This window comes from Sphaeroforma arctica, assembly GCF_001186125.1.
Source record: "Sphaeroforma arctica JP610 unplaced genomic scaffold supercont1.120, whole genome shotgun sequence".
In the NCBI taxonomy this organism is placed as follows: Eukaryota; class Ichthyosporea; order Ichthyophonida; genus Sphaeroforma; species Sphaeroforma arctica.
Genome location: NW_014040438.1, coordinates 135,916 through 147,021, shown reverse-complemented (window position 1 = coordinate 147,021; position 11,106 = coordinate 135,916). Strand labels below are relative to the sequence as shown.

The following is an 11,106-nucleotide window of genomic DNA, read 5'->3' as shown; positions in this document are numbered from 1 at the left end:
TGTATTGGTATACATACACAGATTCGTACTTAAAGTATAAAACTTGTATAGAGCACATGCTCTAAATTACATTGCCCGAAGCAGAGTATGTGATATTTAATACTGCAACAACGCTCCCATAATGTGTGCTACTCACCTGATAAAATCTTCGCAGCTTCCCATGTGACAAGCCCAGTTGTTCCCTTGCATAGGAAAGCATCTGATTCCTTCAGTGTAAGGACAACTCCGTTCTTAAGATTCTCGTCTAGAAAATATGATTTATAGCTAAACCCTTCGTCTTCGCTACCTCTTGTGCAGCTTTGTATCAGCATATTTTGCCATATTTCGGCTATTTCAGAAATCATTGTATCTCCATATCCCTCAATGCTGCGTTGCAAAGCTGATTTCAAAAGAACCCCAAAGATAGCGCGCACCAATAAGAACGAGGTATAGCAGTCGTCAATATTGTATCGTGGGCGTGGGTACAATTTTGGTGTCAATCTACGCCCATGTTGCCCATTGTGTATATGGGAATATAAACAGAGACCATACGTATCAAAGCGAATAAGAGTCAATCACTTACAAGTATTTAATTCTCAATTGCCGAACCCTCAAGAGCAAGACATTTCTGGAGAGATCTCGATATGAACCTTTATGCACCTACCTAACCGCTAGCAATATAAGTGCACGCATCGTATTGTTCAGGATTTATGATCCAATATACATTATAATCAGCTACGTAATATGACACTAATTTATCTCTCTGCAAGATATGCATCACCCAGAAGGTATAAAAATGCAGAATTCAAATGATAATAATACTGGACTCGGTTTGAAACACGTCGATGTCTCGCATCTGGATGTCGAACTAACCTTTGAATATCATGAAAATATAACTCCGCCTCGGCTGTAAGTTCACCATACGAATGTCATTCAATACTTCGTTGTAGAAATCTAGCTGCGTGGCATCGTCCAGATCGTCCTATCATCAAGGAGTGCAAAGCAATTCATATAATTTGAGAAAAGTAGTTGTATGGATATCTGCTCACAATGAAAAAATATAGAATCAGCAGCCCTCCATCTTTATTAGCAACTTTTTATTGAACTATATGTTCAAACGATGGCGCACAAATTATATAACACATGAGATAGCCAGATGGTTAAGGGTAGTGTGAATTAGCCACGCAATGGCACTATTTTCGAACGATGTTAGATTTAACTGCGAGACGTTCAACTTTTTTTTTGCATTCGTAACTTACAGGCCAAATGAATTGCTTCAGCGGTACGACCGCATAGTATTGGCGCTTGATAGGCTCCAACCAACTGTTGTCAGGAGGGTATTCCATTCTAAAATATCAGTTTATTCCGCTAAGTGCAGTCAGCAATGCACTCCCCGTCCAACAAGAGACTGGACCGTCCAGGGCGAATACCTGCACAACATAGCCGTCTCAGATACAGACACAAAGTTACAACTCCATGATGACACCATGAAGACACGTCGAAATTGACACGTGTGTATAGATTGAATTTAGGGTTTGTCCGATTTAGGAATTTAGGGTTTAGGGTTTTAGAGGAGAATGTTCTTTGGGTTCTCTTTTGTGTGGATAGGCAACGACGACGAAGCAAAAGAATTTCAAGAATTAATGTGCAACAATTTATTTATATGCTCACCTCAGTGGAAGTTGTGTGTTTGTATTTCACAGATTTTAGAATGAACAATAAGCTACAATTGCTGACTGAATAGTTGAGATTCAGATTTAAAAGATATCACCAAGTTCAATCAGTAGAATCACAATACATCATTATGCTTTGGTGTTTACGAGGCAAAGTACCACTATGGGGAAGTGAGCAATTCCACCGACAGCTGAGTAGCACTCTACTCGCAACGTCCAGAAAGGCGGTATCATACTCCAATCGCGCCGCAACTTATAGTTCATTATGTAGCTGTACGAAGCTTATAAACAATAACATCAAATTATCAACTTTAAGGTTTGTACATACTAGTCGCGCACAAAAGTCGAGTGCCATTCCTGGAGCTGTCAATTTGTCAGGAGCAACGACGGGCTCACAGGCAGCTTCTGTCTCTAATGCAATGTCCAAGTTAATGACGGAGGCACAAACAAAACGCGTCAGCGTTTATTTCATGGGACTTGCTGTAATGACGGTCGGTAAGTATCGATTTTGGTCTACCGCTCATTTTCCATGGTGTGGTGTGTTGTGTCGAGATTTGCGTCTAGATATTCGTTCAATTCTAATGGGTTAGCCCTTGTTGTATATACATGGCCGCTGTTTCTTGACAGCGATCTTCAAGATTATTATATCTTACGTTTATTATGTATGTGTGTGCTCTGGAGATGCATCGGCTCCAGAGAGGTGCCAATACACTGTGGATATAAACATTAGACTCGGATATGTGCCACGATTACGGAAGAAATACCAGGATGAAATCCGATGGTGAACACCGATATTTCTTGAGGTTTTGGTGAAACTCTTCTCATAGGCATCAACAGCTTTAATCACGTTCTTATCAATTCTGTGTAAGATCTGAGAGGGTCGCACGTGTGTTTTCGATCATGGGCATGGTTTCATCGTCAACAAGCCTTAACGATATATCGGCCAGATGGCCGTGTATCTTTGCTTTTCTATACCGGCGTTATCTATCAACAAATATATTCAAATTTAAGCACATTATGATAAATGCTCGGCATTTCGACGGGACGAATGGAAAAACCTGTCCCTTTGGCACTTTTATTCGAAATCGGTAGACAAAACACCGAATTCTATCTTTGCGAAATAATTTTGCGCACGCTTGAATACCCATTGTGTTGTTTGACCATTAATGATCTTGTACAAATCGTCCGAAATACTCTGACACTCAGTTCTACGAACGTTAAATGAAGTTATTTTTTTGTTCTATTTGCGCGTTGCACAGCGTTGGTGACATCGGCGTACCAAGCCATTCGAAAGTACCTATGATTGATCCACATCACTAATATAGGTTGAAGTCGCGTGTATTTCTTTCTGTACTTGGACTATGTTTCGTACCCGTGGATTAAATTCATCGATACAATACATGCGCAAATCCAGAAAAACCCGCATGAGTTTTTATTATTGTTCTCAATTTTTTTGTGCTGGAGTACTATCATTGTAACACTCTTGTTTTTGGGCAATTGCTGGTACCTGTGCCTGTGTTTCTCGATGGCATTTTTGGATGTTAGCTATACGATCTAAATATGCACAGTGTGTGGCATAGGTGTGCCGTGGCGACATTTCACTGTGGATCAATTGTCACCTCATGGTAGCATCAACCCTCTGTGTTCCGATCTAAGATAAAAATATTGGTTTTCTTATATACTCCCCTAGGTGCCGTTGTTCTTGGTGGGATCACGCGATTAACAGAATCTGGCCTTTCAATGACGAATTGGCATCCCTTATTTGGTATACGCCCTCCAATGACTGCGGCGGAATGGGAGGAAGAGTTCAAGGAATATCAGAAGTATCCGGAATACAAATAGTAGGTTGAATGTCAGGAATGTTTTGGTTGACAGTATATGGAAATACTATTCCTTCAGCGCCCTGTAGATTGAAACTTTCTGTGGCGTATTTCTGCAGAATATTTTTCCGGGGTAGGGAACTCGACCTTCATCCAGAATTGTTGTCAATACTCAAAGCGTTCTCTGCTATCTTTATTTAATGCCGTGCTCTTTCTGTGCCTGACACTCTCTGCGCAGTACTGACTTCTCGCCTCTAATCTATATGTGTTTGTCATGGTTTAGTTCCTCATGATTACCCAAATTGTTCGGTTTTTTTGCAGTACAAATATGCATATGACCGTCGACGAATTTAAATCGATTTTCTACATGGAGTGGTTTCATCGTATCTGGGGGCGTATGATCGGCGTTGTGTATGCCGTGCCAGCCGCTTATTACTTAACGCGTAAATGGGTACCCTCCAGCGTGAAACGTCCCATTGGTTTAGTGGGATTGCTCATTGGATGTCAGGTTAGTGTCGCGATAATAATCTACATGGACCGGATTAGCTTTCTGCGCAAGTCATTCTGTAACACGTGTCTTGTGTATCTCAAAGTTGCGCTAATGGTGGATGTTTCGCTACGATATTACCTTTCCGTATTTTTCCGCTTGATGTAATCCAGGGGAGGTAATCACGCGAAAGGAGCAGTCAGGCGAGATTGTACGGATTGCATCCTTTCCAATCTGCTGTTTTGATGAAGTGATCAGAGTGGGTACTCGGGCTTGATGTGTGTATTTTGGGGGAAATATCGATTAATTGTATCACAATGCCGGTTTCTGCTTCAATACAGGGATTGATGGGATGGTACATGGTCAAAAGTGGACTACACGAGGATCCAGATCCCAATGCCGTACCTCGCGTCAGTCAGTATAGGCTGTGTGCGCATTTGGGGCTGGCTTTGGTTATCTATACGGTTACGTTTTGGCAAGGGTTAAAGAACATGACTACACCCGCCAAGGTATGCACCATCCGTGACTACACGTTTTCGGTATTCATAACGAAATTTGGATCGGCATGGATGTGTGTTCTTTTGTTTCACTTTGGTTTTAAAACTTCATTTGAAGGTACAATTGATACTAACAAGTTGTTATTCAGGCATACACCTATGATCTTCACACATACCTTGCTCTCCACTGTACTAATTTCCAAGCCCGCTGTTGTATTTCTGCGGATCACTATAGATCACCGATCTGCGTGCAGTGTCGCTGAAATATAGAGTACACGGTGCTGCTGGACTCATATTTTTGACGGCTCTCTCTGGGGCCTTCGTAGCCGGTCTCGATGCTGGACTCACATACAATTCTTTCCCTAAAATGGCTGACCGGTGGGTTCCAACTGACATGTGGGCCTTCAGTCCGTGGTATCGAAACATTTTGGAGAATCCTACCACGGTCCAATTCAATCACCGTGTACTTGTATGTTGATGATTTGTCTACCATTTTCATTGGATATTTCTGATCTATCAAATTTTCAAGTTCATACGCATAGCTCACCTCTATTTTGGCGGATTTGATCAGCGTATACCTTTTTTTTTCTTCTATATATTATGGCGAAACTCACTATCATTTTGTATTCTCTTCAGGGTATGACCACTGCGACTACTGTGCTGTGGTTATGGGCACAATCTCGTAAAGCTAGACTTCCCTACCGAGCGAAGGTGGCAGTGAATTGTATGGCCGGTATGGTGTGTCTCCAAGTATCGTTAGGTATTGCTACCTTACTCTACTTCGTACCCACTCCTTTAGCCGTTACTCACCAATCAGGGTCTGTTGCGTTGTTAACGACTGCTTTGTGGGTCATGAATGAATTGCGCTTCGCCCGGAAAGCGATCCCTCGGTTATAGCGGTCATTTTGCTTCGGAGTGGCTATTGAACCCTAACTGTCGAAATCAACAAGAATGTTATATATCTCAAATTAAATAGAAAAATAACTTATCCGATAAGTATACAGATGGTTTGTGTGAGCAACTGCAATTTTGACTAGATGATCGTGTGCGAATTCGGGTGTGGTGATGCCAGAAAATTATTTTTCCGATCGGAACTCGTCAAGCAGAAGCGCTTATCTAAGTAGCAATCAAAGCCCCCTTGGATCGCAAGTTAGCGTTTTTGCATCCCTGTTTGAATCATCATAACATCACATAAGAGGAGAGTTGGACAGTTGTGTTATCTGTGATTTACGGGGCTCTGGACTAATACCACCGACGCTCGGTCCGTTGACGATTTTCTTTGCGATACTATATATGTCAAATTGTTTCTTCAGACCTCCCCGTATAACTCACTGAAATGGCTGAAACCCCCAAATTTGCATTACCTCCGGGATTCCTCATATGGCCGTAAACAATGCATGTAGAACATACATGATTATGCGCGAGTAGAGTCGACTAATTTACCAGAGCCTGTCTTAAATCCATCCACACTTACTTGCGTATGAACCGCGCATCTTCAGTAAGCAATGATGTAAGGGTTCACAGACATGGACATATGCCACATTGATTATCACCTATTCGTATTTACACATTCGGTATACGTATATCACTTTCTTTATGACCTACTCGTATTTGCTCAGACCGCATATGTATACCACTTTGTTTATCACCTGCCCGAATTTCCGCAGGCTGTATATGTATATCACTTTATTTATCACCTGCTCAAATTTCCACAGACTGTATATGTATATCACTTTATTTATCACATATTTATATCACCTTTTTCATCACATACTCGTATTTATGCAGACTGTATGCGTACATCGTCATGTTTATCACCTATTCGTATTTGCACAGAATATAGTTGAGCGTGTATAAATGATATACAAGAACTTCTTGCTGAGCTGACAAAAAGTGGATTCGTTGAGGCGATTACAAAACGTTTGATACAAGAAGATTTAATTTTTCTATGCATCATCAACGGTCATGGGTAGCGCCCATCGACTCTGATGATTTAAGCGCACAAGTGATCGGTGCAGCGCGGCGTCCCATACGATATATGCTGGGGAAACACATCTCGCCAGAATCAACGCTTTGCAGTATAATATGAGATCACACACTTAAGATTTCAGGACTCGATGACTAGCATATACAAATCATTCCGGACCTTAAAATGGGTTCTAAAGCAAATATTAGCTCGGGATACATCAGTCACTCATCCCACGGCGTCTTCTAACGACCAAATACCAGAATAGAGAAGTTTTCAGTCGCTTCGTGGGGTCATAGAAGATTCGCAATCAAGTCGCTTGAGGATCCGACAAAAATTAGTACTGAATTCTATCGCTTCAGTCGATCCTCAAATACAACTCACATAGCAAATTTACGACCGTCACATGGAAACATATACTCTTCCAGGAAGTTTTGTAAAGACGATCAATTTCCGATCTTGAATTTATAATTTGAGTTCACACACACCTGGATGGAATTGAATCCCCCGCACAAAACAACATCCGGTCACGCCCGAATTTGGCATCAGAATGAAAATTGGTTGAAATACAAATATAAGAACGAAAGCTCTAAATTCGGAGCGAACAAAACTAAGCACCTGCTGTATCGAATCACACAATGCTCAATTGTGGCACATACTTATTTCAAAATAGTGAAAGGTGCAACTATATCATATCACCACGGTGAAAGCTACAATGCTTCGATTCTGTAAAGCCATATCTAAATCCCATTCGACTTCACAACAGTTAAAACAAGCGTAATCATCAAGTTTTTCTTCAATAGAACGCCCGGACGATAGTATAACTCTTCCTATCATACAGTGAGGTTTTTTCAGTCACCAAAGCTTACAACAACAACTTGTTGAACGCATTTCTAATCCGTCTCCACAGCTGACTCGTGGCCAAAGCATAGAACCTTTCGCTCTAAAAATTGAATCATAGAGAATGTAAATTGCTAGTCCATAATACGCCCCACGACGAAAACAGGGCCCTACGTATCGTAATTACTGTTGGTTGGCATGACAAGATGAGAAAAGGGTGCATAAAACTGTTCAATAAACAACTCTTTAATTACCTACTCCATTGAGTAAGTGAGAATATGGTGGCTCATATATTAGATAATCGAGTATTTTTACCTTCGGGAATACCTGCAGATTAAATTTCGTCGTATAGGTTTATAGAAGTCTGAACTTAGATAGATCTCTTATATGAGATCATTTAAAGATAACCAAAGGTCCGAATATATTTTAATAATTGTTTCCATTATAGATGCACATTCCCGAGTACAAGACGTTTTCTCTGTTTCTGAAAATGATATTTAAAAAGCAGAAACCCATCAATGCCCTACCAACTAAGCTGGTGTTTATAAATGAAATCAGGTCTTATGATCTACTCGGTGTCGCTGGTATTTGGTCTAGTAACTAACCCCGATGTTGGCTCTTCATGTATGTTAGAGTTGTCTGTATCAGCATTGTACCCTCACTAGTAGTGGACAGGTGAGCTTGTATACATACGATGTTAAAGTGTTAGGCAAGATATTTTGGGTACGTATATCACGCTTGTGCTTATGAAGACACTTCATCTCCATTTATTTGTACGTGCAAAAAAAGACATTAAATTGCTCTTGATGTTTTTTAGAGTTATTTAAAGCTGAATGTGTCCCCAAGAGAGATGGTGGCTCATATATTAAATTTTAGAGACTTTTTAACAAAGTAAACCGTTTTCAGCAATGTCCTAGCAACTAAGCTGATGCTTATTTATGAATGAGTCTCATGATCCTCTCGGTGTCACCAGTCTATGGTCCGGTATCTAACCCCAAGATTGGCCTTATGTGTTTGTCAGAGTTATCTGGAGCTGTACTGTACACCAACTAGTAGTGGACAGGATAGCTTTTTTACATATGACGTAAGTAGCAAGTACGATTTTTTGAGTACGCTAGAGTTGTTCTCACCTTAGGTGAACCGTCGTCTTATTATATTTGTTCTTATAAAGACACTTCATCTCCATAGATTTGGAAGTGCAAAAAAAAGTTTTAAGATTGCTCTTGATGTTTGCAAATTATCTAGAGCTGCATTTTTCCCTCGCTGGTGGATTCCAAGTAAGGTGACGTAGGGGCCAAGTAAGGTATTTTGAGTACGTCATGGTTTGTATTTGCCTACTGTGAACATTCTTTTTATTATGTTGGATTAATTTTATGAAGACTCTTCATTCCCTTTTATTTGTATTACGTCCAAAAGAAAAAAACTTGAATTCTCAGTAAGCGTACATACGGTGGTCAAACAACGAAGCCATAAATACTGCACGCCATATAGGTGTGTAACTGTCTTAGGTTGGAAAAAAGTTCTATCCCGTTTTTAAATGAGCAACCGGATGTGATTTCGGATGCAGCTACTGTGAGCACCGAACTCGGTAGCGCCAATTCTGTCTGTACACTTTAAATCGTATTCATTTTTCACTCGTGATGAGAATAGAATACGAGAGCCATGAGAACATTCACAGGAATTATTCTTGAAGAGCTGTAGCGCAAACCCGAGATTCTGGGAGGTCAACAAGCTCTTACCCACACAAATTAGTATGATCAGGGTAAAGAAGGATGGTGACGACTACAATATAAGCTTCAAAAATTTGTAATAGACCAGGCAAATGACTAAACCAACCAACCTAGTATAGGTTGGTTAGATCTGTTATTCACCTAAAATACTACAAGTATAGTAAATAAGGTAAATGGCTAAAGCAACAAACCGAGCACTAGGTTCGTTGGAGCAGTCACATACATTATTTACTAAAAAACTGGAAAGTGTCGCGAGTACTACGATCTCAGTCCACACGATCCGCTCCTGGGTGGAATTATCTGAGCCTTCTACTCTGAGATCACTACTCTTGAGCGGATTTCTTTGAACCTTTCGCACCGGGCAATAGTGCTGGCTTAATACCAGTTGATTAGGGGCGGAGACCAAGGTGCTCAAGCGGCCGGAATTTATCAAGCGAAAGCTGGTGGGGTTACAGCTACGAGAGCGGCGGGTTCCTAAGTGATGCTTGCATCACAAAACTTACCCAAGACAAAAATCGAACACGCGACCTGTCCGAGTCTGTAATAAGTATGGTGAACGACCGAAGCAAACAACCTAGTACTAGGTTGGTTGGTACGAGGTTGATTGGTTCAGTCATTCACATTATATGTTACACAAGCTGACTACCCCTGAACACTACACGACATGCTCTAGACCCATACTTTAGATTGCCCATTTAAGGCTTCGACGACTATAGTGGCGTGCGGTCAGCAAGTAGCACTTGGGCGAAGTATTGCATAGATATTCAAACCCAAGCTGTCCTAGTCCAACAGCTTGTAGATTTTTAAGCACCAAACATCTGAGTCTCGACTTGTCTATATCTCCCCCAAGAGGGGCATTTACACTACGCAGTACTTCTTTTCTTTACATATTGCCGATATCCGTATACCAGAATTAACTCATACATAATGGTGCCTTACGATTTTCGCGGTGTTGTTGGTTTGTTGACTTTTTTTGTCGACTTTAATCAAACTCAAGGCAAGTGCCGGTGCAGCTGCCGTTCAGTTTAAGATCATTATCATGTTGTTGCAAGCTATGTTGTATGAGGTATTTAACAATGGCTTGATTGAAGTGTCACCTCTGTCTGCTTGACATAGTTTGCAATTAATTCGTATTGGCTGTACCAATGCACATTTGAATTTGAATTTGCATGAAGTGCCTTATGATGCAAAGGCCAACTAGGCTTGCGCATGTAGATAGGTTGAACTGTTTGAGTTTCTAGTTTGTCGTGAATGGTTGTGTCAACAACATTGATAACAAGTCCTGCATGGACTACCATTAGTGTTGATGCTCACGTTTTCAGTCGAGTTCGACTATGAATGAGCTGATATACTCCAGGCACAACATATCATCTTCTTCAAGGCCCTTCCCATCGACACTGCATCTATACAGGCCACACACGTTACATTAGAGTTTTCAGTAACTTCAACCAATACGCAAAGTATTGTCCTTCATTGACTCATACGCAATAGTGGGCCCGTAGTGCTGAAATGACGCCCACATTTTTTTAACACATCCAACTGTTTGCCCTCTTGTAAATTTGATTTAGCTTGTAGTCCTAAGAACTACTGCTTGTAACTTTCGCGATCATGGCATCCATCCTTGTTCCTACATATATCATAAATCGATCGAATCATCAGCGACCTCTGTGCATACATATACACAACTACATTTAAGTGTCTTTTGCCTCCTGCCATGGTGTAGTAAAGAAGGTGAATGGCAGAACCAACCAATATAGTACTAGTTTGGTTGGTTCAGTCATTCACATTATTTACTACAAAACTGGAAAATATCGCGAGCTTTCCGGTTTTATATAAAATGAGGTGAACGACCGAGCCAACCAGCGACATTTGCGAAGTGGTAGCCGGATTTGCAGAACAATCTCCGTAACTATTGGTCTGAGCATGACATGTGATGAGTGTATCTCTAGCCACACTAACACATATGTGTGGCCTCTTTTTGAGTCCAATAGTGGGCCTATGGTGTCCACTTAGATTTTGTCGCCTGGGAATGCGGCTGTGATTGATTGTATGGGGTGGAATTGCTTTTTGTGAATCTTATTCTTGAATCACGCTACGCAGCATTCTATGTATCT

The 11,106-nt window shown here is 41.0% G+C and overlaps 2 protein-coding genes across 2 annotated transcripts; one reads left to right on the top strand and one right to left on the bottom strand.

Annotated features, from left to right (window-relative positions):
* Positions 1-136: 136 nt before the first annotated feature.
* On the bottom strand, positions 137-1,374 carry SARC_02639 (hypothetical protein; the record flags this gene model as incomplete). The annotated part of the gene is made up of 3 exons (XM_014303609.1): positions 1,239-1,374; positions 853-961; positions 137-379 (listed from the first exon to the last, which is right to left on the bottom strand). Coding segments are annotated over exons 1-3 (439 nt in total), but the record flags the coding sequence as incomplete, so codon positions are not given.
* A 305-nt stretch (positions 1,375-1,679) lies between these two features.
* Positions 1,680-5,449, top strand: SARC_02638 (hypothetical protein). The gene is made up of 6 exons (XM_014303608.1): positions 1,680-2,147; positions 3,343-3,493; positions 3,794-3,980; positions 4,301-4,468; positions 4,692-4,925; positions 5,093-5,449. Exons 1-6 carry the CDS (start codon positions 1,784-1,786, stop codon positions 5,351-5,353), a joined length of 1,365 nt encoding a protein of 454 aa, XP_014159083.1. The 5' UTR covers positions 1,680-1,783; the 3' UTR covers positions 5,354-5,449.
* The last annotated feature ends 5,657 nt before the right edge of the window (positions 5,450-11,106 follow it).